Source organism: Camelina sativa, chromosome 12, assembly GCF_030686135.1.
Source record: "Camelina sativa cultivar CO46 ecotype springtype chromosome 12, ASM3068613v1".
Lineage (NCBI taxonomy): Eukaryota > Viridiplantae > Streptophyta > Magnoliopsida > Brassicales > Brassicaceae > Camelina > Camelina sativa.
In genome coordinates, this window is record NC_141891.1 from 286950 (window position 1) to 314943 (window position 27994).

Genomic DNA, 27994 nt, shown 5'->3' on the forward strand with positions numbered 1-27994 from the left:
CAAAATTATTAGTAATAATAGTGTATTGCTTATCATGCATATTGCATAATATAACTTGGTCTTCTTAATATGAAATGTGGTAATATTGGAAAATATTTACCAATATGTAAATTACCGTCATCATCGTCCTTCTAAAATAAATAGATCCAATTAAATTTCACTAAACTAATTTTTTGAAATAAAAGTACGATTAAAAATGAAAAAAATGTAGTACTTATAATGTGATAATTCCCTCAAACTATTAGTGGGTTTGCTGAATTATCATTTGAGATGTATCATTATTTTAAGAAGAGTCGTCCAAGACGGCACTAACCAAAATGTTAGATTATTGATAATCATTCGATCATATATAAATATTAAATAAAATTTCGGATAATCAAGAAATTCAAAATAAAACTATTGCTTTAGCATCATCCTATCCTCATCCGTCCTCCATAAATAACCCCTTTCGCCACCACTCTCTCATCAAAAACTTCTCACATCATTTTCTCTCCTCATCACTAGCTCTCACTCTCATCAAAGAAAAAGAAAAAAGAAAAGAAAGAAAGAGTAAAGCTAGAAGAATGGCGGTAAAGAGATCTTCAAAACTAACACAAACAGCAATGCTAAAGCAAATCCTCAAGAGATGCTCGAGCTTAGGCAAGAAACAATGCTACGACGAGGAAGGACTCCCTCTTGACGTACCAAAGGGACATTTTCCGGTTTACGTAGGCGAAAAGCGTACGAGGTACATCGTACCAATCTCCTTCTTGACTCATCCCGAGTTTCTGATCCTTCTTCAACAAGCAGAGGAAGAGTTCGGCTTTCACCACGACATGGGTGGACTCACTATCCCTTGTGAAGAAGTTGTTTTCCTCTCTCTAACATCCATGATCAGATGAGATAGAAATAGAGAGAGAGTTTACATATATTATGATGAGGACTAAGATTCTTTTGCCTTTTTTGCCTTTGGATAAAAAATATCCAAATGGTTTTTTTTCGGACTAAACCTGTAAGATCCACACAAAAAGATCACTCTCTACACGGATCATGTAAATCTTGGGTTTTAGTTCGTCAATTAACGTCCTAAATGGGGTTTGTATTCGATGAAATGGGGTTTTTTTTTTTTTTTTATGAGCTGATCAGTGGTGGCTCGCACTAATAGATGATTAGTGCAAGTTGAATATTGGCCAATATTTTTTTTTTCTAGTTCGAGTGTATGATCGTTCGAGTTTTTTGAAACTAAGAAATGTTTGATCTATGAATGAATATTTTATTGGGTTTTACTCACGGATGTAAGTACGTTTGACATGTATGCGACTGATGTATATATTTAATTTTCCATCCTAATTTTGTTAATATAATTAAATTTATCATAACATCTGAACGTATTATCAATGACTATATATTATCCACGAGAAATAGACAAATAAATCTATCCAACCCACGAGAACGTATTATAAATGGCTCAATATTCGAAATAATGCTTTCGTAAAAGGTTAAATCGACCAAAACAAAGATTAACATTTAATTTGTTTGAGTTAAGACACCAAACCTTATATAAAAACGCCGAAATTAATATTGGTTTTGGTTTTTTAGTCCGCTTTTGAGTTCCTGACTTTAAAGTACGGGACATATTTTGAGTGGATTACTTCTTTAGGTGAAGCAAAAGCATATTTGTCTCTAGTAATTATAAGTTGGTCCTATTAATATGAATTGGAATTAACTTAATGCACTTACTCTTATAACTTATAAGTTGGTCCTATATATACTTTTAATTATAAGTTATATATTTATATGTATATATATATATATATTAAAATTATTAAAAATTGAATGCACTTACTCTTCTCTCTTTTTCTTTTCCTACGAGCCACAAATCCTATATGACAGCAACTACTCTTCTTAATGCACATACCTTTTTTTGTTTTTTGCTTACATACTTTTAATTTTTTCTCCTTTTCTTCTCAAGAATATCTTTTTGTTCGTACCTATTTATATTTATGTTTGGAATAAATTGCATCCACAAGTACCAATAATATCTATCCTGCCGCATCACTCGTTGATACATGTATATACGTACATGTTGCTTAGTCGAATGTAATATGTAGTAATGTACACACAACAAACCAATTGGTTGAAGGACCAAACCATGAACTTGAGTATACATATGGAAGTAATACAAAGAACAAACACTAATTCTCAATCACCCACATCTTTGTATACATGAAAATCTATATAATAATTAAGAAGAAACACTAATTGTCAATCAACCACATCTAGAGGATTATCACAAATCAACCCGATTTTTTTTTTTTTTAAGGCCATTTTACGTAGTGATCGCACATCCAAACCATGAACGAAGAGACGAGGAGGAAAAGAAAAAGCCAAGAGGTTTGGATCTCAACTGGATAAGTAAATTACAAAAAGAAGAATCTTTTAATATTGTCCCTTTCCGTACGAATTAAACTATTTGTAGGAAAATTCTTGGAAGGTGCATTTGTCATGTCAACTTCCTTACACAATATATAGTTTCAACTTTTTTTTTTCAAATGTTATCTTTAATCCATAAACCAGTTGAAACATTGAAATTTTTACATTCATACTAGTTTTTTCATCTTTTTTACTTCTACACCGTGAGAAAAACCACTGATTAAGTGCTTTTGTTTCCCTCATAGGATATACAGATAAAATTTGTACAAACCTATTAAAAGGGTACCTTTTTTGACAAAGAAAAAGCAAAAGTACCTTAGTTATATCCACTCCTCTAATTGACGAGAATATCCATTTTGTTAACCTCTCTAAATAATTTCGGAGGAAAGATTTTGGTCTGAGTTCTCCTTAAACCTAGCGTAAATTCCATACTTTCCTCTGTTAACAAGAATGATCAGCCATTCAATTACTATAGTTGCAGCCAAACAAGTAAGGATCACAAACGTTGGAGCACAATGGTAATGTTGTAAATTACAAGCAATTGAAAACCTAAGACGATGGTCGGTATGATTGATGAACTTAAAAAAAACAAATTAGATCATTGTAAAACTGTCTAAGAAAACCAGTTGTTAGAACACAACTACAAACTGTTTGAAGGCAAATGGGATGGGGAACTGAATGATACCACGGAAACTGATCTTACAGAAACATGAGATTCTCAACCTGGGCAGAGGAGACAGAGTCTGAATGACAACGTATATACTGCTCTGTTCTTCTTCCTTCTACTTCAAAAGTTCTCATACTTTCTTTCTTCAGATCATAGTAGAGAACACTAGGTACGGATGAATGCAGTAAGGTTGGTGTAAATATAATCTCACCAGTGTCAGCGTCGGTGGTGCGAAACTCACAAAACCTATGATCAGAAATAGGGTTTGTTTTGGAGGCAACTAATTTAGGCAAAGCAAAAGTCTTCTTGGACCAATCCTCCTTAGAGGCATCTTCTAGAACCCACAGACCAATAATACCACTGATTTTCTTTTCAAAGAAGATAACAGCCAGCTTCCCCTCGTAGGTTGTCAACTTTGAAAAGCTACGAAACTTGCTGCAAGGTCCTTTGATAAGATCAATCTTTTCAGACCTAACATCAAAACTCATGATTGCACACTCATTTAGTTTTGTGCCAGTAAAAGCCTGATAATACAAAACACCATTGAGGCAAAGTTGCTCACTTAAAGGAGAGTGAGGAGGAACAATGCCTTGAATCATCCTCCAAGCAGAACTCCCATTACTTTCCAATGTCAAAACCATTATCTCCTCAGCTAAACCGCGTCTGTTTCTCAGCATAGGCATTCTTCTCACGATGCACAACACTTTATAAACACTGTCGATGGGATCATAGCCTAAGTACTGGTTTGTGGCTCTCTTCCCTGCACTGACCCTGGGCAAGGTAACCGATCGTCTAGTGCAAGGATTATATACCACGAGGCTAGAAGGTGGTCCATAGCAAATCAAACCGTGGACAGAAGGAGCAACGGTCGCGCGCTGTCGGACGGGAAAAGTCACATGATAAGTGGCTGGAGAAGCAGAAGCAAATGAAGATGATGATGATACTTCACGTGTACTTTTGAAGTGAACAGATGCAGAGGTTAAAGGCAAAGAGAAAGAGTCCGCTCTGAATACGAAGACGAGACTTTTGGGCCTTTTCAAAGACTCATTCAGGAATATTTTCATGAAATAGGGACTGCGGATTATGGAACCCCAGAGCTTACATACGGAGAGGAATCTGATTAGGGTTTTAAGTCGAAATCGTTTGAGTATCTCCATCATCAAATCATCCGGAAGTGAGTTTATGCTTACCTTTGCAAGCTTCTTCCTCTGTGTCTCCATGGTAGACTAGAGAGACGTAAACGATGAGAAATGCTTCCAGCAGCCACCTTTGCCTTTGGCCTTCCAAAAAAAATATTGTTTAAGGTGAAAAACCCTAAAGCAGTATTTAATGAGTAAACGTCTTGCCGTTTTTATTTCATAAACTTTTTGTTGAGATGGCAAAAACGCCAGCCATTTCGTTACTCAAAATAATTTATAGGTAATTGTTACAAAGAAAATATAAATTTTTATTTTTAAAACAAATATTTATCCAATTTATTTTTTAAATTATCTTCATAAACACCTTATGTTAAAAACTTTTATGTAACCAATTTTGATTTTTTATTTATTATTATTGTTATTCTCACATCCTTTACATATGAACCAAATTATCAATTTATTTAGATATACTATAGCACAACTTGATCTAATGTTTGCTTTATATTATTCACTCTCTAAATAAGCCTCCCAAAACATCTCGATCTAAGCATCTGTAGAAATCTCGTCTCTTTTCCTTACACTTTATCCACAAACCCTAGGAAGTGTTTCTCAACATACTATTTTCCCTTCTATTGCAAACCCTCCGATCCCTTCAACCCTACGTTTTCAAAAGTCTAGGTATCTCTGTTTCATGTAGACGCCCACTTTCCCCTGTTTTCTCGGCGATGACGACGATGACAAGCCTCACGAAGAATGAGGGGTTGTCGGAATATAATCGAGGAGAAGGGTTCGATCTTCATCACAATTTCTGATACCGAGCTTGTTCTTCACCTGATCGCCAAATCTATGGCCAAGAGAGTTGATATCTATCTATCTAGTAAGATGAGCCTCGAGGAGATTTAGAAGCATACTAATTGCCATTCTCTCGCGTTTCTAGTATCCCATGACCACAATATAGGCCGAGAGCGAAGTCAACGTTCCCTGAATTAACAATCAGATCCTCTCCCTATCTATTTACTTTTTAAAAGCTTTGAGAAGCATAGTTTTAAATTAGATGGTGCATTGCTCTCAAATAGTTGGCTTTATCTAATCTGTCAAAAACTCAAAAAATGTGTTTATTTAGGACAATCAAATATAAAGTCTCTCAGAGTTTCAGACATTACAGACGATGTGGTCGAATTAGCCATTTTCAGCTCGATCATAAGCGTTGGATTTGTGCTTGGGGGCAAATGTGAAGCCTTCCGGAACCTTTCCAAGCAGCAATTCCGATATCCGCACCTGCATGTTGTAATAACATTATATTAAGCTCAGATAGTCCTAAGTACGAAGACAATTGAAGGAGAAGAATTTAACGCACCCAGTCACCGGCAGATTCAGACATCATGAGTGTCTCAAGATCATCACGGCCAAAGTAAGAAGGCGGGCGCCAGTTGATTTGCTGCGGGATTACATCAAGCAAACCGACAGGTATGTACCTAAACGTGTAGCTTAGCCACTCCAGCAAGAAATGCCTAGTTGTCTCAACTCCTGTTTGAAAAATTAAGATAACGGCAGTGTTTAGCCACAAGGGAAAGAACAAACCAACATAACGTAATTTCAATTCCAGGCCTTGTGTTTTTTACCTTTATTGTCGGATCCCCAATGTTGAAGACCAAAGCGTACAAAGTCCTTCAAGATGTTAAGTCTTTCACCTGAGGTAATGTCCCAGTGACGTTGCTCTTTGATTTCAGTAAATATCCAAGGCTGCACAAGTCAAAAAGCCCATTGAGACTATCGAATGATTTACTAGGAATAAGCAGATACTATATGTCTATATGGTCATACACACACCTTGATTAATGCTCCACGAGCAATCATGCAGCTAGACAACTCAGGACAGTCAGACTTGTGTTTGTTCCAGTCTAAATAAGAGTACACATCTCCATTTCCTATAACTTGTAGGTTAGTGGAAGCGTTTTTGGTACACTGGTATATATAGTCCCAATCCGCAGACTTGCTATAACGTTGCTGTCTTGATCGCCCATGAATAGTCACTGCAGTGGCTCCCCAATTTCCGATATCTGCAATTAATGAATCTATCCGATTCTTACCCTCAAAGAATGCCGTACGTACCTGGCACCAAAAAGGACCGGACAAGTAAAAAATGGTTATAATACTAACACATTCACATCCACTAATGTTATAGTTTCATATGGAACGTAATATCATTTCAGATTTGCTTAGGCAGTTACCTTGATAGTGATAGGTGTTTCAACAATGGAAGAAGAAACTTCCACGATGTTCTTCATTCGTAATGGTTTGTTGAGAAGAGCTGAACCAGCACTTCTGTTGACAACCATATCTATCGGGCAACCCATGTTGATGTCTATGAAATCAACGGTGCATTCTCGGTCTATAAGTTCAACTGTGCGTGACACTGTGTCAGGAAAAGAACCGCAAATCTGAACACCGAACAGATCTTCCGATGAATGCCGTCTAAGCAGAGCCCATTCCGAAGCTTGGCCCTACAATAAAATATTTTGCAGGTTTTCACAATGTTACAAAAAAAAAACAAGGCTTAGTTATTCTGTCAGCATAGCTGAGGGTACAATTATTGGCCTAACCTGCAAAAGATTTGTGCACATAGCCATCTCACCACAAGTCACATCTGCTCCCAACACTTTGCAAAGTCTTCGGAAGGGAAGATTTCCCACAGTTGTTAGGGGTGCAAGGTACAACTTATCCCTAAAATCAATAAGCTTTTTCTTTTCGCGAGGCTGCAACTTTAGACTACCATCAGTTTCAACAATTTTGATGCTATCATCATCTTCTACGTCACCTTTTGAAGTAGAATACCCATTCTTTTTTGTTTCCTCTTCCACTTTCACGCCTGTATCAATACAGTTTACTGGGACATTAGGATATTTTCTTGTCCACACACTTCTTATGTCAACTTTTTTTCTCTTAAATATGTAGCTATATAATTATATGTATTGAAACTATGCAACTATGTAAGACAATCCAGCAAAAGTTAATTGGCATTTTGGTGTAGAGAAGTGAGAGCCTAACCATCATTAACTCCACCAACATCTCCAGGTTTAACTTTCTCTTCGTCCTCAGATTTTGCCTTTTTCATAGGACGAACTTCCTCAGTTTCTAATGGTCCAGGAATATCAACATCTTCTATCATTTCTGATGTAGGCTCAGAGCTGACAGCTGAGTCAACCGCTACTTTAGTTGCTTGAGCACCATTTTGAGTTTTTTCTGCGTTATTTTCTTCAGCAACATTGCTTTTTTTGGCATGCCCCTAGAAATCGTAATGAAACAAAGAGAATAATCACTCAGGTCTCATGGTAAGAGTCATATATGAGTGAAATTACAGTATATGACATGCCAGAGACACTGTACAAACACAACAATAATGAAAATAAACGAAATAATACTATGTACGACATACCAATAGACCAAGGGACTTGAGCTTCGCATCTGCGTTGACAAAAGTCATCTTATTCTTCCACAGAAGCCTCTGTGTCTCTTTGTTAAAAAAGTTCGTCTCTGAAGTTTCCTTCCCATCTGAATTACCAGCAATATCTCTGTGAGTGCCTAAGAATCTACAAGATAAACCATATGCACACTTCATCTCAGAGGCCACAAATGGGCATTGCCCCTCTATATCCTCTGGTTTCTGCAGTTTCAAGAAAAAACATTGTCAGTTAATCTCTTTCTCAATATCATCCTCCAAGCTCAATCACACAAAATCAAACCATGTTCATTCAATCCACCCACTTGACAAACCAAATCAGCATCAGTAAACAGAAAAAGTGAGTACCTGAGCCTTGAAAGCTTCAATATCATGATTAAACCGGCAATTATCTTTATATTGACAGGAATTAACATCTTCTGTTCTCGCAACCTGCGGACAGAGATTGATGGTAGATTGCTGCAAGAAAGACCATGCCAGGTTCGGTTATAAGATTCAAAGCTCAACCAATATAACCTTGAAAGCTTTAAGTGTCATGATTATGTAATGCTTATCATATCTACTCATTACACTCTGTATACTTGTAAAAGAAGAGATGAATGAGATACCTCGCGGCGTTCCCGTTTGAGCTGTCGTTTTGATTTCTTCTCCTGGACCAAGCCAGACTGAGGCGCCTTAAATTCGGCGGCGTCGTTTTGCTTCAGGGAACGGCTTGGAGGAGGACACAGGAACTCCTTCTTAATAGGAGCCATTGATCGTTCTATAAGCTCTTCCGAAGTCGCTTCATACACAGAGAACTGTTTCGTCGTCGATTGAGAAGAATCAGGCTTTGCATCTCCTCCAACATTTGTATCCGCCGCGAGCTCCGCTACTGCATCCGACATAGCGGAGGACAAGCTCCGTCGTCGCCCGAAAGATTCTAAAGGTACAAGAAGCGAGTGATGGAGAGTGTTGTTGTTTAGGGTTTTAGATATTTTTACAGAGACACGAAAAACGACGACACAAACGGCGTTTTGGAAGGAAGTGAAAGTGAACACGTTCATGGGTTGCTTTTTAATGGGCCAAAAATACGAGGCCCAGCTTGTTAGCTACAATTTCCAAATAAAAAGAAAAAAGACAGATAGAAAGGAAAATAAATAAACAACAAAGAAGACAGAGAAACCAAACTAAATAAAACAAAACAAACAGAGAGGAATCTCTTTTGTCTCTCAAGTTCAAACTCTTGAACCTCCATTACATATATGACCAGCTTCATACATATCTACTATAAATTGAATTTTTTTCTTTCTAAAATAACATACTGTAAAATTAAATCTCTTGGACTTACGCCTTATGTGATATATATATGTAAAATTCAACTGACTCTGCACATAAATAAAAATATAATGTTTGATTTTGATATGTAACTTCAAAACTAAAAACTCCAACCCTTTTGATCCAACCACCACCGCAACAAACTTGTCTGCTCTATTCATTAGATTCAGGTTTTGTTGCCAACGCCATGGTTCCATTCTGGTTCTGCTGAGACTGTTGTGGCTGCTGTCTTAACTGGCTGATGTTGAGTTGCTGGAACATCTCAGCGTTGAGTGATTGCATCTTTGATCTCTCAGATTCGTTGTGGCTGGTCTCACCGATTGCCAGTTTCAGTCGCTGGACTTCCCCATTCAGTGCTTCGTTCAGAGCTGCCATGGAAAAAGCGGGATCATTCTTTGTTACATTCATTCAGGGCAAAAATATTACAACAAAACATAGATTTTTCCATTAAGGTTCAAATACAACATGTTGTATAGTTTTCTTCAATTTTGTACCGATTCAGATGCATATGAGTGAGATGAGAGGGCAAAGTCATGTCAATAATATCGTAAACCACTTAAATATAATTTGAGGAGAAATGCGTACCATCACGAAGACGCGCTTGTTGCTCCATTGCTTGAAGACGGAACTTGAGCTCATTGTTCTGATTTGTCAGCCCAATCATATCTCTCTGTATAATGCAGTATAACTAACATCGTTAGAAACAAAAAGATAAAGACAAATCTTAGGCGCAGTTACAACATTGTAGACCATGCACCTGCAAAAGCGTGAGCTGAGCAGACAATGTAGTAGCCTCGGTCTGAAGAGTCTGCACTTTGTGCTCCAATTCGACTATGTACCGCATCTTCCTCTCCTTTGACCGTGCTGCTGACTGACGGTTTGCCAAGATTCTGAAAAAGAGGATCATTGCATAAACATCCGATCAAATAACATAAGTAAAGAAAAGATTCAATATATACCTTTTGACACGCTTAGGATCAGACATGGCCATCTCAGCTAGTTTATCATTAGCCATGATCTTCTTCATCTCCGCAGCAGTAAATTCACCGTTTTTAAACTCAATGCTGAAAGCAGCAGCACCGGAATTCCCATCAACCGAATTGGTAGGGGAAACTTTCCGTGAGATAGTACCGGGAGAAAGAGGCGGCTTGAGTGATTCGTCACCAAAAGAAAACTTGTCCATGAAACAGCTGTCGACAGAAACACTCCTGTAATGTCTGGTGGTAGGAGCAATATCTCCTCCGGCAGCTCTTCTCTTGACTCCTCCTGTATTAGCACTCTCATTGACGCTGCTGGTCTCTCCTTCCGTATCACTACTACCATTATTAGTCTTGGTACCGCTTGCCCTGCTGCTGTCCATATCATCCCGATTCTCATTATTATTAGTACCTCCTCCGTTCTTGCTATCCTCAGCTTCGGAGGAGTTCAACACATCAATGTTTTCAAGATTCATATACGCAGAGAAGAGATCATCCATGGCTTCTCTGTCTCCAACGCCTTCCTTATCGCAGCTGGACTCTTTCTTGACGAAAGGAGCCGACTTTGACCAATCAGCACATTCCCCACCAGAGAAAGACCTCTCCAAGGGTCTTGGAGGCAGCGAGTTATTATTAAAGCCGGTGGGAATATCACTGCTGGAGCGTCTATGAGACTTCCTTGGAGGTAGACTCTCACCGGCTCTTACGGAAGAGGTGGAGTTATTACACCTGGTGAAGGGCGAAGAAAAGGCGGCGGAATCTGGAGGATCCTCCATGGAGACATCGTGATCTGGTAGTTGCGCTGCGGCGGAGGAGGAGAGAGAATCGCGGAAGGGAGAAGGGCTTAAAGGAGGCAAAGAATCGAAGGAGAAGAAAGAGTTGGGCTGAGACAATGAGCGTGAGTGAGAATGGAGAGAAGGGGTTTGTCGGGAGGTAGGGATCTGAGAAAAAGGAGAAGTCGGTGGTGGGATTAAGTTAGGGTGAGAGGGAGGAACACCGATTCGTTTGGCACAGTTGGAGAATTGAGGGAATTGAGGAGTAGTAGAAGAGCGGAGGAGATTAGGGTTTAAATCGAGCTGTTTCTGCTGCTGATGATGAATGGGGGCAGTAGTAGCATGTTTGGGAATGGAAGAAGAAGAGGTACCGAAAGAAGAGTGAAGTCTGTGGATCATATGATCAGTGGTGTTACTACACTTCTCTGTATCACCCATTGCTCACCGGAGATCAGATCGAAATTTGGACCTGCCACGGATATATAATAATAATGCAGTTTAGTGAATCACCACAACTCCAGAAAACCCTAAAAGATCAAAGCTTTTCTTGTGTAAAAACAAAACCTTAGTTATCATCAATGGAAAGAAGAATAAAATTGAATTGCATCAAAAGAGTAGTTTTTGATTGCATAGAGAGAACAAAATCAGAGGTTTTGAAATGCAGAAGAAGAAGAAGAAGAAGAAGAAGAAGAAGCAAGTGGTGTGGTTTACCTCTACTTCAACGCACTTGAATTAATCAATGGCGCAAATGGCGAGAACGTATTTTACTACTACTATTATTCTTTATTTTTTTCTTTTTCTTTCAAGAGCAAAAAATAAAATAAAAAGAGACTAATCTTTTTCTCTCTTCTCTCTCTAGAAATTATAGAGAATAATCACAGACGGCCATTTTCTTCTCTTTCTTTTTTCCTCCGCGATTTTCTCTCCCTTTGTAATTTTATTTGTTTCTCGAGAAAAATAGTAAAAACTTAAAAAGAGACAACGACTTTTTTTTTTCTTTTTTGACACGCGCCGAGCGAGAGAGAGAGAGAGAGAGACTCTATAATAAAAAAAACTTAACAAAGAAAAACAATAGACACGGATTTCATGAGAAGGAAGAGAAAGAGAGAGAGAAAGAATACTAAAAAAAAACACCCAACAAAACGCGTGAATATTAACCACAGTCCCTCCCCAATACTTTCTGTTTAATGCAATTCTATCCAAAAAGTTTATCATATGTATAGTACTACTAGTATTAATTATCTTATTTGTAGCCGTTTATTTCAAAATCCTTTTTTGACTAATGCGTATCGTATATGGATTTAACATATACTTATATTCGATATGGTAAATCTTTAACATATATACTGAAAATTAATACACGGCACCCTAAACATTCTTCAAGTACATTGTATTTTGTAAATTCCTCATTTTCGCATGATTGACTACATTGCATATACACGGCTATTTTCGGATTCATATCTAAACCTAATTAATGTATTGTTTAGTTTTAGTGAATTAGATATTTTTTATGAATAAATGGAAGTTAAAATCCTTTTTAAGATTTTTTTTTCTTTCTTTTCTTTTGATGATTTGGAATATGGATTTGGATTCAATTTTGTATCCCGACCACATTTGACATTATTTTGCTAGACTCTGTCCTCGTTATGTCATGTGTACAAATATAAAAGCTATTCTTTGTATATGTTTTTTTAATTTTCTACATCTTCCTTCTTTTTATATGATCCGTTAAAATATTGGGATGTAATGGACCGCCATATTGAAAAAGATTTGTTCCCGATTTCTCTGTCTACTCACACCAAGTCTCTTCTTCTTCAAATTCCAAAAAAAATGTTTTTGTTTAGGAATTTTAGAGATCCGTCTGTGTTGATCTCATGCTGCAACGTTATTAAATTTGTATAAGTACATACGACGACATATAATCACGTTGTTAATCATATGTGTTAATTGCATTTATTCTGATTCTCTTTATCAGGAAACTAATATATCAAAAGAAACTTTTTTATCCCAACGATAAAGTTTCCCAGTATTGTTAGATGTGTAGTTTTGTAGATTAAATGTTCCTTTTTATGATGGATTTTTGTTTCTAGTATTAGAAAGAGATCTCAAAGCTTTTTAAAACTTCACTTATTTACAATCTAGATACCACATTATTTTGTTTACAAATTTAGTGATCAACAATTCTACATAGAGGCTATATAGCAAAAAAATTGTTGCAAAAAATGCCAAAAATTGTCTGACGGTGGTGGTAGCCACTAGATTAATTTTACAATCTTCGTAACAAAATTTTAAGATCTAAATTTCATGCACCTATCAATATAATTATTTATTCATTTGTCTTTAATTACATGAGCCCCACCACACAACAAATATTATTGACTCTTATAACCACCTCCCTCCATGTTTCTCGTAAATATCTTGCATCTCATTATTTGATTCTAAAGATTTATCATATTTTATTCGGCATTGTATGTTTATTAGTTATAAAATTAAACATGAACTATCGTGGATATATATACAACTCAATAATGAAATAAGACAAGCCATAACCCGAAAAGTTTTGAGCCGAACACTATTTATATTTTGGAGTCAAGGATCAGAACATACTATCATTGTTATTATTTTATTTTCTTAGCGATTAATGTTCGAATTTAAATATGGTTCGAAATTTTTTAAAACCCAGTTTATTTTGAGTTAAGTCAGTTGAATTACCGATTTATGATGAACAAAACAAATCATTAAAATTTAATAATATCTATAAAAAAATTCACATATTTATTTCATATATAGTAGTATATTGATCCAGGAATGAATTTTTTACCACGTCGAGATATTAGCTGATTTTTTTTAAATATAATTAAATGTAGTTTTTGTTTATTGTAGACGAAATTTAACACTATTATAATAATTTTGAATGAAATTCCTACGATTCGATCTAAAGTTGATTCAATTTCAAATAAGAACTAGGAGTATATAATATTACTAGATTTGACATAAAATATTCAAGATAATTAAAAGCATTTATTTTCACAAAAAGAGAGGCATAAATCTGCGTGTGAAATGGATAACTGAAAGTCGTAATTAAGGGTGTAAATCACGTGGATTAAGTCGTAGTCATATTTAATAAAATGGTCGTGTTACAATTAATTAACAGAAACCGAACAACGTCTATCTATGGAGTAGTGTATATATTAATCGAAACTAGGTTGCACGTTTTGAAAATGAAACCAATGACAATGTACAGTTTGTATATGCAGTGAAAATGATCCACCCATCTAGATGTGAGCCAAACATATTTATCGGATTACTATTACAGTGGGGGCAGTGTTCTTTTTCGGCGAATAATGTATATATTTTTTCTTTTTCTACAATCTTTTTCTTTTACAGAACTAATATCACAAACAGTGTTATGCATGCACTGTAAAATTAGATTATTGATTTCTTCACGTAATTATAATATGTATATTTTATGAGAAAAGCCCTTAAACACATATTTGTTTGGTATGTGTATCCTAATTTATAATTCTTGGCAAATGCAAATGATACATCGTACATAACCATCAAATTGGTCGCACATGCTTACATGCATCCAAAGTTTGGAATATTTTTTTAACAAAATAAAAAAAAGTTTGGAATATTACCCTTTTTCCAATAAAACGAATATAAAAATATACTCTTTTGGTGAAATTAAACATTTCTTTTTTTGCTTTCAGGATAACAAAAATCCTTGAATAAGGAGATTCAGTTCATCTAATATAATTACTTCTATTTGAATAAGTTAAACAACCTTTTTTAAAATAAAAAATTGAAGAAAAAAGAAGTGGTTGGTTAATTAAATTTTAACAACAAATTAACCACAAGAAAAATCCGAAAACTTTGAAGTAGTCGCACAAGAAAAAATTAAATTTGTAGGTTTTTAAAAAAAAAAAAAAGAAAAAGAAATATAAATGTAGTATACGTAATTACGTATAGTATAGGTCGAGGCAGGCGGACCCTACAAGTTTATAGCTTATCTTCTTCAAACAGAAAACAAAACCAAACTTGGCGACAACTCCGCCGATCGAACCCACGTGGTTTCTTGTACATCCGTTAGATGGGTACACATGTGGGACCCAGTTATATTATCCCTCATTATTTGCATTTGGTGGACTCACTCACCACCGTTGACACGTGGCGAATCTGTGATTTAAGAGAGCGGTCCGGTCCGGTTGTTATCTATCGAACGAGAATCGAATTTTCACATTAAATATTTTTTCCTCACTCCCTCAGACCGGTGTAACAATTTAGTACTGCATTATTATTGTTATTATTATTCAAACGAAACATGACACAACAATCAGCTAATAGATGCGGCGGATAACTAATAAGAACATCATTTTTTTTAACTTTTGGAAGATGGATTGATGGCTGCGAATCGGAGAGAAGACTCACCTAGTCCGACATGATCGCACTTGACTATGCAATGGGAATGAAACTGTGCGTTTTAGCTTTGCGGTTGAGGTCTTATTCTCAAGTACCTTTCCGTTGCACTTTTCTCGATCCATATCATCAACAACAATCGCCAACCTCTCACAATTGTTTTCTATAGTTTCTTCATTTCCACTCTTCCCGGCAGAACTGTTGTTGTTGACACACTCTTCTTCTTCAACTGCTAAGCTAGCAACTTGCGTAGACCCGTGGGGTCTTGACGTAACAATCATGGTGATACCGAGACCGACCCAGATGATAATAGGTAGAATGATCAGGGACAAGGCGTAGTAGATGATCCATTGGAATCCCCTATGGTTCTTGCCGTGAAATGTCCATTCAAAAGCAAAAGCAATCCCCGAGAAGAAAGTTGCAAAACTGCTTATAAATAGAATTCTAGCAATTCTCGGGTTAGGAACATCAAAGAATGTTGTGATGCGTTCGAGCCACCGCTTTGGTGGACTTGTGGCGGTCTTCTTTGGCTTTTGGTCCATGTCCTTTCTTTCCTTTTGAGTGAAACTGTTGAAGAGATGTGAGTAAAGTCGTTCAAGCTTTTTGTTTACTACTAATATATTTGTTTTCCCTATTTCTTTGTTAAAGTTGTTAAGATTTTGCTATATAATTGTTGAGGTTTTGATTTTCAAAATTGTAATTCAACTATATTTATTAATTACAAGAAACATCGAACCAAGTCAAAACAGTACTACTAAACATTTGCATTAAGGGAGCTATGTACAATAAAACACAATAACGACCCTGCCTAGCTTCATTGTCTCATTCGAACTTTGATCCTAATTGTTGAAACTAAAACTGACAAAAGGCAAAAGCGATGATGAAGAGAGAGAGCAATACTTGATATACCGTATAGTGGCTACTGACCGGCCCATAAATTTAGGCTACTTGATAGTCATGTGGCGGTTTGTACCGTGCCTAGCCCAATAGTACTCTATTTTTGTAGATTCTCATTTTGAAGCATTTCCCAGGCATTTAACTCTAGTATAAAAAATAATTTTATAAAAGATAAATTTATTTGTTATAAGATAATATATATGAGAAACTATTATATAATTATTTATTTAATACATTAAAATATTAATATGGATATAACGTTTATAATATATATTATTGTTTTATTTTAGTTTAATGTGTTATATTATATATATTTCAAAAAGTTATTGAAATTTAAATTGTAAATATAGATATAAACTTTTATAATAAATTATAATATATATTAATTATTTTTAATTAATGTGTTACATTGTTTTATTTTAGTTTGATTTTCTATTTGGGCTTAGGCCTTTCAGAGTTAGGGCTTTTATGCTTATTTGATTCTCTGGCTTGTTTGTAGGCTTGTAATTTTGCTTTGTTTGTAGGCTCTGTACTTTTGGCCTGTCTCTTTGGCAGTTTGGCCTGTTTCTTCGGCCTTATACTATAAATAAAAACAGTAGTGACGAAAATATATATATATGTGCTAAGCAATGAATTACTTATGAGACTTGATTTTTTTGGGTTTGATATATTTCAGGGGCTTGGTTTGGTTTGTGCTTGGTTTGGTTTGTGCTAAGAGTCACTTTTTCTCTCGTGCATTCATTAATGGGCAAACACAGGTTCGTTATCAATTAAAAAGATAGATTACACCTTTATATATATATGTGCTAAGCAATGAATTACTTATGAGCCTTGATTTTTTTGGGTTTGATATATTTCAGGGGCTTGGTTTGGTTTGTACTAAGAGTCACTTTTTCTCTCGCGCATTCATTAATGGGCAAACACAGGTTCGTTATCAATTAAAAAGATAGATTACACCTTTATATATATATGTGCTAAGCAATGAATTAGTTATGAGACTGATTTTTTTGGGTTTGATATATTTCAGGGGCTTGGTTTGGTTTGTGCTAAGAGGCACTTTTTCTCTCGCGCATTCATTAATGGGCAAACACAGGTTCGTTATCAATTAAAAAGATAGATTACACCTTTATATATATATGTGCTAAGCAATGAATTAGTTATGAGACTTATTTTTTTGGGTTTGATATATTTCAGGGACTTGGTTTGGTTTGTGCTAAGAGTCACTCTTTCTCTCGCGCATTCAGCAAAAGGTTTGTTTATCAATTTTAAAAAATAGATTACACCTTTATATATATGGGGTAAGCATAGTTGAGTGTGAAAAATAAAAGATGTAACCATTGTTGAGTTTATTGTGTCGTGCTTTTGTTTCCGTAAGTTTAACAATTGTTGAAATTATCAATGTATATTTTTATATATATAACAATTTCTAAAATTTATTAAATGTAAAATATAATTTTTTAAAAAAATATATAACAATGAGTGATAATTAATTTTTTTAATAAAACACATTTAAATTATATTTTTTAATTAATATCATATATTAAATATAAATAAAATATCTAATACTCCGATATTATACCAATCAACTAAATGTGTTATACTAATCAGAGCGTACAGATTATGCACCTTAATGTTTATGCTACATAATGCTAATGCTCTAGTATATGGGGTTCTAATGAGAGATACTCATCATGCATTTGACTAATATACCCTTGTTGTAATTGCAATATGCAAGAAACAAATAACAAGGTTATTTTCGTCTTATGAAAGACATGTCTTTAGAGTGGGCCGAATGTTGGCCCAAATAATAAAATGGGTCGAATACGGGTAAAACCCGGATTGAGATCCCGACGTGTGCGCTGCTTCGTTGTTGTAATATATATCAATCAAATCAGATTAGCCTTACGGAAAAACTCTGATCCTTTTAGCTAAAATTCAACGGAGAGAGATCTGAGTTTCTGAGAGAGATCAGATTCCATCGTCGAACGAACGAAGATCTTAAGATCCAGAATCGCCTGAGATGTCTACCTTTAGTGGCGATGAGACCGCTCCTTTCTTCGGCTTCCTTGGCGCTGCTGCTGCCCTCGTCTTCTCCTGTAATTTCATTCCTCCTTACTCTCTCTTATCTTTTTCTCCCGCTCTGAATCATTCGCTGATTTCGTTTGTGTTTATTGATTTCTCAAAGTTGCTTTTGCGCTTTAGATCGGCCCTGAATAATTCACCGATCTGCTTTGTTCCTGATTATATTTCTTATATGTAATTGCTCTGAAATACGACCTTATTTTCCCCCCTGGGTTTGATTTGGCTTAGCAGCGATACTACTCACTGAACTATATACGTCTCTCCTTTTAGAAAATTCTAGTTTTATCATCAGCAGATCAGATTCCTAGAGTCATTGCTAGATCTGTATTGTTGTTGATTATCTGAGGATCTATCAGGCTTTGTGATTAATTGGTGAAGGAAATTTTTTACTTATTTACCATCAAAGTGGTTTAGTTGCTTTCATCCTGGTCAGTTAGATAATACTTGTTCAGATCCAAGGGATGCTGATTTACTAGTCTAAAGCATAGTGATCGATCTTAAAGAGTGTGTATCTTTGTGTGTGATTTGTCTGATGTGGTGGAGTTTACTGTGTTTAACTAGGCATGGGAGCTGCATATGGTACAGCAAAGAGTGGTGTCGGTGTGGCATCTATGGGTGTCATGAGGCCCGAGTTGGTGATGAAGTCTATTGTCCCTGTTGTTATGGCTGGAGTGTTGGGTATCTACGGTTTGATTATTGCTGTTATCATCAGTACCGGGATTAACCCCAAGGCTAAATCTTACTACCTCTTCGACGGATATGCACATCTCTCTTCTGGTCTTGCTTGTGGGCTTGCTGGTCTTTCTGCTGGAATGGCCATTGGTATTGTTGGTGATGCTGGTGTCAGGTATGATCCTCCTTGTCTTTCTTCATTTGCTAAAAGACTCAATTTCTTAGAAGCATTTCCTTATGAACCTGGATAACTTGAGTTTGGTGTCACAAATTCAGTTTCGTCACTATGTTCTAGGCCAATGGCGTATTTGATATGTCTAGCATCTTTAAGTATGTGTGTGTGAGTGTCTGTTCCTTCATATATCCGTCTGATAAGCAACTTTGTTGGTTGATGACAGGGCCAATGCTCAACAGCCAAAGCTTTTCGTTGGTATGATTCTTATCCTCATTTTCGCTGAAGCTCTGGCTCTATACGGTCTTATCGTGGGGATCATTTTGTCCTCCCGAGCTGGTCAGTCCAGAGCCGAATGAGAAGAGAATGCCGGTTCTTGAACTCAAGCATGATTCTTTCTTTCCCTTTTCCCCGGTCTGTTCATGGAGTCGGGATCTTTCTTATATTATTTGTCAGGTTAGTAGAGAGACACAATGGTTTTGCTCCCTGTAGAGCATGTTTTTTTCTCTGAAGAACGTGCTTGCTCGAAACAAAAACCACACATCATCAAAAGTGTTGTTCGTTTTTCACCATTATGTTATGTTTGTAATGAGACCGTGACGGATTCTTATGTTCCCAGTAAGATAACTGTGGGAGACGCCCTCTATTTATATCTTTTGTCATTTTCAAATAAATTACCAGAAAACTCGATTTTATCTTGTTTATGAAATTTTTCTGAGTCTATTTTTTTTGTTACTCTATGTCATTAACATGTTTTTTTTACTTGCAAATTACTCGTGGATAGAAATAAACAGTTGAAGTGAATTAATCAAAAGAACATCAGTACAACAAAATCGGTTGAGTTGTTGAAAAGGTTTGTCGAAGACCATATATTATATTTCAATCCAGAACAGGGACATGGAGCAGCGATATGCAATGTACTACATACAGTGTCTAAAAGATAGACGTGAACACACGGTCCGAACTGAATGAAGCTTACTAGTTTAGCTTCTTACAAGTTTTAGCTTCACTTAAATCCGAGGCAGAAGAATGCTTGTTTGTAAAACTTACAAAAACGCTGCGCTGTTTAGTTAGTAGAGAAGCCAAATGTGTGTTGTTTTTATAACGAAATGAACCGAACCGTCGTCTTTGACTGGTTTTGAAAAAAGCTCTCTTTGAAATTTTCTAACCGTCTCTCTTTTCTGAATTACTCTCTCTCTCTCTCTCTCTCATTTGTGTGCTTTTCATCATAAATATAAAAAGTCAAAATCCGATCATCGTATCGTACGTTCTCAATTCCCCTTAAAGCCGTTACAAATTTTAGGGTTTTTAGTCTGCCTTCGCCGGTTGGGTCAAATAACAATTAAAATCTGGAAATGTCTTCCCAAATTAGGTCACCGAAGAAGCAACCGCCGGAGCCGCCGTGTCTAATTTCGCTTCTCCCTGAAGAAATCATCGTCGATATCGTAGCCCGTGTCCCGAGATGCTATTACCCAACTCTCTCCCAAGTCTCAAAGCGTTTCCGATCCCTCGTCTCGTCTCCGGAGCTTTACACAAGACGCTCCTCCCTCGGATTCATAGAACAATGCCTCTATGTCGCAATCTCCAAAGATCAAACCTCAGATATCCACTGGTTTACTCTTTGCCGGAAACCTAACGGAGGAGGAGAAGAAACACTCTCCGGCGGCGATCATCGTTTGGTACATATCCCTTCTCTCCCTCCCATGCCACTCCATGGAAGCTATGTAGGTCTTGGTCCTAACATCTTTGTGATGGGTGGATTTTGCGATTGGAAGATCACATCGAGCGTTTCGCTTATCGATTGTAGAACTCACACGGCTCAGTCTCTCACTGACATGCCTAAAGCCGTTGCTATTTCCGTCACGGAGCTTATTGATCGGAAGATTTATATAATTGGTGGTTCAGATACGCTTTCTCCTCTGAAATCGCCTTCGAGAAGCATTATGGTGTTCGATACAGATGCTGAAACGTGGTCTCTTAACTCGAGACCAGATTGGGAGCAAGGGAAGAGATGGTTCAGTAGTGTGGCTATAGGAGGTAAGATTTATATGAGGACTTGTTACAATAGCTTTGTTTACGATCCCAATGAAGATGTTTGTGATAAAGACGTGGCTTTGCATTCTAAGGAGTGGTCGAGTGCGTGTGTGATTGATGATGTGTTGTATTACTATGATGTGATTAAGAATTGTTTGAGAGTTTATGATCCAAAGCAGAGCTCTTGGGGAGTGGTGAGAGGTTTTGAAGGAGTGTTGCCTCGGGGTTGTAAGTGGTCGAAAACTGCGAGTTACAACGGTGGTAAATTGGTTCTCTTTTTACAGAAAACAGAGAAAGCAGAGATTTGGCGTGCGGAGAAAACAGAGATTTGGTGTGCGGAGATCGCTGTGGAAAGACGAGATGGTGGAGAGATTTGGGGTAAAGTTGAATGGTGTAATGTTGTGCTTGGTGGGAATTTTCATGTTATGGAATGTGTAACTGTTGTGCTCTGATCTTGTGATCAATCTGAAATAAACTTTTTGCGCCCTGTTAGTACTTGTGTGGCTATTAGCTTATGAATGTGCTTCATAGCCTCCTTCTGTATGGTGTGATGTTGTGTTTGGTGGGGGCAATCTTACATTTGTGAATTGAGTCCCCTGCTGCTTCTTCTGTTCTTTTGTAGTGATTCTGAAATTAACTTGACAGAAGGATCTAGCATAAAAGGTTGGAGTAACAACGACACTTTGCAAGTATACTAGATTGCTAGCTCATATTTGGCATTTCACTTTTCAAACGCATTGCTATCGAAACAGCTTCTTTATTTGTGGATTAGGAAAAGAAAAGTTCCGCCATGTCTTGTAGAAACTGTTTGGGATCCTATACGCCTCATTTATCTTCATCTAATGTTGATTTTTGTAACGTAGGTTAAATGATGAAAGTAAACATTATCAACCAATAAAATAGAAGAGATGAAAACGTCTTTGCTGACAAATCTTATGACATATGCAACAAATCTTTGTCTCTGATATCCCTTTAAAGAAAGCAAGACCTATATGAGAATTTGTTTATTATGTTACCATTTGAGAATGTGTTTACACTTTACAAGTTATTTTTATATTAAATTTAAGATCTATGACAATTTTTTACGGGTAAACAGACCAGAATTACAACATTGTATGTTTCAAATTCGAAAGACAAACAAAGAAAACGCAAAGAAACCAAGAAGATGTACAAAAGATGGCTTCTGCTACAAGAAACTCAAAAGCATAGTGTCATTGGCGAAGCAGAAGTTAGAAAAGTGTAGGCATGCTTTTTCTCCAGCTATGTGATCTCCGAGTTGTCAAGAACGAAGGAGGTGTAAAGGTCAGACCAAACATCTCCTTCATGGCTCTGCCTTGCTCAGCGAACCTCACAAGCTTCGCTACAACATCTGCACTTTCTACAACCTGAGTCATGTCTTTGGGATTGCTCCAGAGCTCGTTCACAAGTTGTAACCGCCTTCGTTTTGAGTTAACCGCAATCCCAAACTTGTGATAGATTCTTTTCCTCTCTTCTGCTGAAAACCTTTTCCCCAAAAGCTTGCTCAGCATCTTTCTCTCCCTGTGAAGCGCTTTCCGGCTTTACCAAAACCAAACGCCACAAAAAAAAAGGGTAGGACTTAAACAAAACTGCAACCACAAATGCCAAACGCTATATACAAACACCAATAAAAAATCTAACCTGGAGGCCAGTGTTAAGGTTTCTCCTCCTTCCTCCAATGCTTGGTTTCCCTGAGAGAAGCTATCTTTCATAAACAAAAGTCTTCTTAGCTCTACTCCCATGTAGATTGAATCCGCCTCATCTCCTTTGAAGAGCAAGTAAAAGTATGTTCTATGCACCAAAGAGATGTTACAGGTTTGCCATAGTTCCAGAATCTCTTGCCGCTGTCTCTCAAATTCTCTGTCCATGGATTCCAGACCAATGTCTCTCCCAATTTTACCAGAATCCTCAGCATTCAAGACCTGATAAACAAAACTTGAAAATGAATTGTAAAGTAAGAAGAATCGATCAGTATATATGATTTTGAACTTACCTCGCCTTGACGCTTAGCCATTTCCTTGAGCCCTTCAACGAACGTCCGGATGGTAGTGATACCTCCCTCTTCTCCCAACGGCGTTCTGATGCTCTGAGCACCAGTGGAATCGCTCGCGCAAGAAGACATAGAATCATTCCTCGACACACTAGAACCGAAGTCTAAATCAGGAAACGCAATCTTGTGACTCTCTGGTCTTCCGAGGAAGTTTGTCCCGAGGTTTTCAGGCGGAGAGCTCATGCCTGGAACGGTCTCAGTGCGGTTCCAGCTTCTCACCCTGACGTTATGGCCTACACTCGTTTCACCATTGGCATCCTCACCACGGCCTAAAACGTTTTCAGGTTCTGCTCTCTCGTCTATGTTGTTATTATAGACAGTGACTGATTCCTCAGTCTCAATGCATTGAACTTCTCTGCAATATTCTTCTGATCGATCTTCAGAACGCCTAGGCAACTCTTCATCTAGATCCTCGTCGTCAGAGTGAGAATGAACATAAGCTCTTGATATTGACAGGGGTGTCGACATCCCATCTGATATGTAACTCCTTATGTCTGAATCAACCACGCCTGATGTCTCTGATACTGAACCATCCTCCCACTTGTCTGTGTGGTTGCCGAAAAGTGGAGTTCCAGGCTTACGACAGAGCAAAAACATAAGCAAGCCGTTTAGTAATACTGGCAGCAATAGATAATTGGGAAGAATCGGCAATACCTTTGACGCCACATTGTGTTCAACCATTCTCATGAAATCTTCAAGCCGGGATTGAGCAAGATCCCTCTGTTTTCTCAACTCTGTGATCTGCTTTTCCATCTGCATAACACGAACTCTTAATCAGCATTACTTCACCCCACAGTTACAAAAACAAGTCAATGTCATACCAAACCTGAAAATGATACTTATGAAAGCACAAACCTTTTGTATCTGAAGATCCTTCTTCCTCACCGTCATCGCACAATCACAGTTTGAGGCAGGTGAGGAGGCAGGGTTTCTCAGTTCGGTCTCGAGCCTCGCAAGCTCACGCTGTAGTTGCTTCAGCAGAGCCTTGTCTGACATAACAACATTGATCCGCGCCTTTGTGGTAACTTCCTTTGCACAGCACGCAAACAAGAGAGTGTTCCTCGTTAGCTCTACATGACTCCTCGCTGGGCTGAGAGTGCATATGATGGCGGTTCTTGCATTCCCTCCCAGGCATGGTTGTAAAATTCGTGTTAGCTTGGAGTCTCTAAAGTTGATGTGCCCTTGTTTTCCCTTACTAGAACAAGTGTAAAAACGCGTGGTTCTATTAAATAAAATATAACTACTAAAGCATGTACTTCAAAGGATGTACTGTTCACACACCTAAGTTTACGGATCACTGTTCCAAGAGTCAGCAGACTTCGATTGATATGGCAGCCTTCCTTGAGTCTTGTACCAGCTGACATCGCCTGTGATGCACGCTCACTTCCTGCTAGATCGATGAAATTCTGCACATAAAGGGAGATGAACATGGACACGGTTATTAGAGAAACAAAAGCCTCAAGATCCAACATAAAGAAGGGTTGTTTAGCTTTGTAGATGAGAGCATACCACACTCGCCATGAGGGTTGTAGAGTTTTCTTTGCCTAAGAACTCACGAGCAGAGCTTTCAACTGTCTAAAGATTAAGGAGACAATCAAGGGCCAAGCTAAGAGCGAGAGAATTTGTATGTTAAATCCAGTGATAGATAGAATTTTAACCAGTCTAATAATTTGATGAGATCTAGAACTTCGCTCATTCAATGAGGTTTCACCAATCTTGCGCTGTGCTGCAAAAGTGAAAAAAAATATGTAAGTCTCATTTCTTCAGACAACATTTTCTGAAGAACAATCTGATTTTCAGACCATTTGCAAAACATCATTACTATCATTGGCTACTTCATAGTAATGGAAAAGTGAGTTTCGACTTTTGAGTGTTACCTTCACAAATAGATAGAAGCTCCTTCAGATGGTTCCAGTCTCGCAGAGTTTCCTCTGTGGCTTTATCAACAACGGTCCCTTTCTAATAAGAAAAATTAGAGCAAGGAGAGTCAGAAAACTTTACAAACTAAAGGCTCCCTCGGTAGCGAAAATGACATTCATTTACCTCAGGATCGTCTCGTAGCCTCAGTGATGTACCATCCGAGCTAAGCAGATCTCGTATGGCCTCATTGTAGATCTCTATAGCTGAAAATTTCACAGCAAACGCCCTCTCTTCATGCTGCAGCGTCCAGATCCAATTAGTAGTGCATAAGAAAAATACAAACCAGCATTAACGTTGGAAAAAAAAATCTGATGTAGTGAGGTCTGTACCTGAAATATATAGTCAAATATGTCAGCCACAGCAAACTCAGTAATACCAGACATGGTGTATGTCTTGCCGCTACTCGTCTGGCCATATGCAAAAATACTACCTGTCAATCATTACAGTCATTCAAGAACTTAGCATATCGTTTCTTCATCAATGCGAGCATCAGCAAAACAACGGGAAAGGATAACTTACAATTGATTCCTTTGACAACCGACAGAGCGATTTCCTTAGTTCCATCCTCGTATACTTGTCTGGTGGGACATTCACCTCGGTAGACTCTATCTGTCACCAAAAAAACATCAATCAGGAAATGGGAATCAGAGTCAACGTACGGATGAACAGTGAGATCTTTTCAAATAAAAAGTAAAGGTCAAAGCCAGGTATGAATTAAGTCCTTATATCTCATTATGGATTTCAGACTCAGGAGGTAAGCTATTAGTTTGGAGTTCAAGTAAGACAGAGGTTAAAGCACTATTGCTCTTCTTACCAAATGAATATGCAGAAGGAAAGTTTGAGCCTTCGCGCAACGTGTTTCTGTACAATATGGTGGTATCATTGATGCATTCCCAATCCGCAGCTTCATTAGCTGCAATCTCCTTCTCGTTAAGAGGCCTCAATCTCACCAGAACCAGTATCTTCTCTTCTCGGGCAACAGGCATCTGTGTCTTCTCCATCTCTTTCTGCTCTTCTTTAGCAAGTGCTACCAATAGCTCAACATTGGTTTGATTTCAGTGAAACCTTTTGTTTTCCTGAAACAGTTGTTCCTCTAAGATTGGAGTCCTTGGATATATATTGCAGAATATAATTTCAAAACTACTGAAAGAACTTCAAAAGCAGAATACTATTGAGAAAAAAAAAAACAGAAGGAGACTTATTTTCCAACTAACACTACACACAAATAAATGGCAAACTCAAGAAAATCTGATCTCACCAAACCAAAGCTAAGAGATTAAAACATGAAACATGCGTAGAAAAAGACAAGCTGTTATGTTCTGCCGAAAGAGAACACTTTATACATTTCAATGAACCAAACACAACAAAAAAAATAATAGAAGACTTTTTGTTATTATTTATAATATTAGGTTTTGTTCAAGACAGTTTACTTAGAAGGTGATCTACCTCAACTGAAGAGGCCAAAAAAAAACAAAGATTACCGACTTTATCTGTAATGGTCACCCACTAAGCTTGAAGACTAAGTCACGTTTTACCAATCTAAAACATTGTTTAATCAAATAAGAGGTAATGCAATGGTCCCACAGACCACATTTCTCTGTCTGAAAGGCATATATAAGTGTAAGAGGAAAAAAGAAGTTTAACATATTCTAAAGATTTGAAAAGTGTGACTTGGATTAAAATAACATTAAGTTTTTGTATACATCAATGGAGAGAGAGAGGGAGACAAGGTCAGTCACAATTGCGTGTTTTTAAGGTAAACTAAAAGGAGCTTCAAGTTTACTAGTCAAAGCGCATTGAAACTTTTCAATTGCATCAACCGAACATTTTAAAACATCATTAACAAAAAAATCGTAAGAATATAAAGTGCGTATACATGTCAAATAAACAAAAGGAAACATGCAAAGAGAGGTATATTACTTACCTAGAGAGTTGTCTTCTTCCTCAAGGCAATGTGTTTCCAAGAACATTGTTTTGTCTCTCTCCCTCGCACCCGGAAGCTCTGATCTGCAACATACACTACAGAATTCAGAATCAATCAATCAACACACAGATTCTTAAACTGTATTTCAACAATTGTCTTGTTAACTATTTCAAACTACACACCAAGAAAAAGACCCAAAAACAAAAAAACAGAATTTGAAAAAGGAAAGTAATAGTAATCCAAGAAGAAATAGTATACTAAGAAAAGAGACTGGAAAAATCTGATTTCAGGCTTTATTAGCGAAATTCTCAAAAGTATAAACAACAACAACAATGCGAAGGAGAAGGGAGTTGCGACCCTAAACAATGTAGGGAATTGAAAGCACAATGACAAAATTGGAGACACCGTGACAGTGGTACCCGGAAAACCAAAACCAAAAAAAAAAAGAGGGAAAGATAGATAGAGAAAACACTACAAAGGATTGTTCTTCTTACGCTCACTCCTGCTAACTAGTTAGTTTGTATTTTTCGTCGTCTGCTTCTTTATTGCTGTCAAGGGTCGACCACTCACTCGACTCTGCTCGGCATTGATTGATGATTTGGTCCCCCAAAGATAGATTTGCTTCGCCGGTTTCTCTCTTTCTCTCTCTCTCTCTCTCTCCTCCGTCTAGGGGGAGTTGACAAATCTGTATAATGACCATTTTACCCCTGAATCTTTTATTTTTAGTAAGAACAACCGTCACATGGACCTCCTACTCTACTTCACTTTATATTCTGTCTGGAGCCCAATCGTGACAGGCCTTATCCTCGGCCCAGATGTTATTATTTACAAGTAGAAGCCCAACAATTAGCAATAATATCCACACCTGCTGCTGCTGCTACCGTCACCATGTTCCATGTACTGTACAAGGCAAATCAACATTATTCATCTCTTGATTCTTAGTAATTCTTACCTTAAGTTTTTTTTTTGGTTTTGTTCTCTTCTATTTTCTTCTTCACATCAAATATTTTTGTTCTCTTGAAATTTGCACGCTGTGTGTTTTATTAATGAATAATGATACACTA

General features: G+C 37.2%; 7 protein-coding genes and 1 pseudogene across 13 annotated transcripts; 3 read left to right on the forward strand and 5 right to left on the reverse strand.

The window, feature by feature from the left end:
- Positions 1 to 384: 384 nt before the first annotated feature.
- On the forward strand, positions 385 to 1265 carry LOC104729189 (protein SMALL AUXIN UP-REGULATED RNA 16). The gene has a single exon (XM_010448099.2). The coding sequence runs from the start codon at positions 564 to 566 to the stop codon at positions 879 to 881; it is 318 nt and encodes a 105-aa protein (XP_010446401.1). The 5' UTR covers positions 385 to 563; the 3' UTR covers positions 882 to 1265.
- A 1688-nt stretch (positions 1266 to 2953) lies between these two features.
- LOC104733072 (putative F-box protein At4g38870 pseudogene) lies at positions 2954 to 4370 on the reverse strand (annotated as a pseudogene). The gene has a single exon (XR_015574753.1). The product of XR_015574753.1 is annotated as a putative F-box protein At4g38870 pseudogene (transcript).
- A 910-nt stretch (positions 4371 to 5280) lies between these two features.
- On the reverse strand, positions 5281 to 8708 carry LOC104729190 (tRNA-dihydrouridine(47) synthase [NAD(P)(+)]-like). The gene is made up of 10 exons (XM_087478760.1): positions 8287 to 8708; positions 8027 to 8137; positions 7655 to 7882; positions 7267 to 7504; positions 6822 to 7087; positions 6450 to 6722; positions 6049 to 6330; positions 5841 to 5961; positions 5576 to 5745; positions 5281 to 5496 (listed from the first exon to the last, which is right to left on the reverse strand). Exons 1-10 carry the CDS (start codon positions 8560 to 8562, stop codon positions 5398 to 5400), a joined length of 2064 nt encoding a protein of 687 aa, XP_087334886.1. The 5' UTR covers positions 8563 to 8708; the 3' UTR covers positions 5281 to 5397.
- Positions 8709 to 8829: 121 nt separating this feature from the next.
- LOC104729191 (bZIP transcription factor 29) lies at positions 8830 to 11933 on the reverse strand. Of its 2 annotated transcripts, none has more exons than XM_087478761.1 (5): positions 11454 to 11933; positions 9952 to 11211; positions 9750 to 9882; positions 9578 to 9662; positions 8830 to 9360 (listed from the first exon to the last, which is right to left on the reverse strand). In XM_087478761.1, exons 2-5 carry the CDS (start codon positions 11178 to 11180, stop codon positions 9146 to 9148), a joined length of 1662 nt encoding a protein of 553 aa, XP_087334887.1. In that variant the 5' UTR covers positions 11181 to 11211; positions 11454 to 11933; the 3' UTR covers positions 8830 to 9145. The 2 variants fall into 2 exon arrangements, with proteins under 2 accessions (XP_087334887.1, XP_087334888.1); XM_087478762.1 differs by having other exon boundaries at positions 11307 to 11492.
- A 2855-nt stretch (positions 11934 to 14788) lies between these two features.
- On the reverse strand, positions 14789 to 15787 carry LOC104729192 (uncharacterized). The gene has a single exon (XM_019233855.2). It carries the CDS (start codon positions 15701 to 15703, stop codon positions 15170 to 15172), a length of 534 nt encoding a protein of 177 aa, XP_019089400.1. The 5' UTR covers positions 15704 to 15787; the 3' UTR covers positions 14789 to 15169.
- Positions 15788 to 17718: 1931 nt separating this feature from the next.
- LOC104729194 (V-type proton ATPase subunit c1) lies at positions 17719 to 19693 on the forward strand. Its single transcript, XM_010448103.3, has 3 exons — positions 17719 to 18154; positions 18702 to 18987; positions 19211 to 19693. Exons 1-3 carry the CDS (start codon positions 18079 to 18081, stop codon positions 19341 to 19343), a joined length of 495 nt encoding a protein of 164 aa, XP_010446405.1. The 5' UTR covers positions 17719 to 18078; the 3' UTR covers positions 19344 to 19693.
- A 393-nt stretch (positions 19694 to 20086) lies between these two features.
- LOC104729195 (F-box/kelch-repeat protein At4g38940-like) lies at positions 20087 to 21694 on the forward strand. 2 transcript variants are annotated; one of them, XM_087478766.1, is made up of 2 exons: positions 20194 to 21021; positions 21303 to 21694. In XM_087478766.1, exons 1-2 carry the CDS (start codon positions 20340 to 20342, stop codon positions 21398 to 21400), a joined length of 780 nt encoding a protein of 259 aa, XP_087334892.1. In that variant the 5' UTR covers positions 20194 to 20339; the 3' UTR covers positions 21401 to 21694. The 2 variants fall into 2 exon arrangements, with proteins under 2 accessions (XP_010446406.1, XP_087334892.1); XM_010448104.3 differs by having other exon boundaries at positions 20087 to 21694.
- Positions 21695 to 22009: 315 nt separating this feature from the next.
- Positions 22010 to 27830, reverse strand: LOC104729196 (kinesin-like protein KIN-7F). Of its 4 annotated transcripts, none has more exons than XM_010448109.3 (15): positions 27425 to 27830; positions 26931 to 27013; positions 25821 to 26082; positions 25526 to 25615; positions 25336 to 25436; positions 25130 to 25243; positions 24964 to 25045; positions 24745 to 24812; positions 24596 to 24661; positions 24368 to 24492; positions 23942 to 24281; positions 23741 to 23839; positions 23030 to 23662; positions 22678 to 22958; positions 22010 to 22575 (listed from the first exon to the last, which is right to left on the reverse strand). In XM_010448109.3, exons 3-15 carry the CDS (start codon positions 26005 to 26007, stop codon positions 22248 to 22250), a joined length of 2514 nt encoding a protein of 837 aa, XP_010446411.1. In that variant the 5' UTR covers positions 26008 to 26082; positions 26931 to 27013; positions 27425 to 27830; the 3' UTR covers positions 22010 to 22247. The 4 variants fall into 4 exon arrangements, with proteins under 4 accessions (XP_010446411.1, XP_087334889.1, XP_087334890.1 ...); XM_087478763.1 differs by having other exon boundaries at positions 26931 to 27025; positions 27425 to 27672; XM_087478764.1 differs by having other exon boundaries at positions 27406 to 27576.
- Positions 27831 to 27994: the final 164 nt, after the last annotated feature.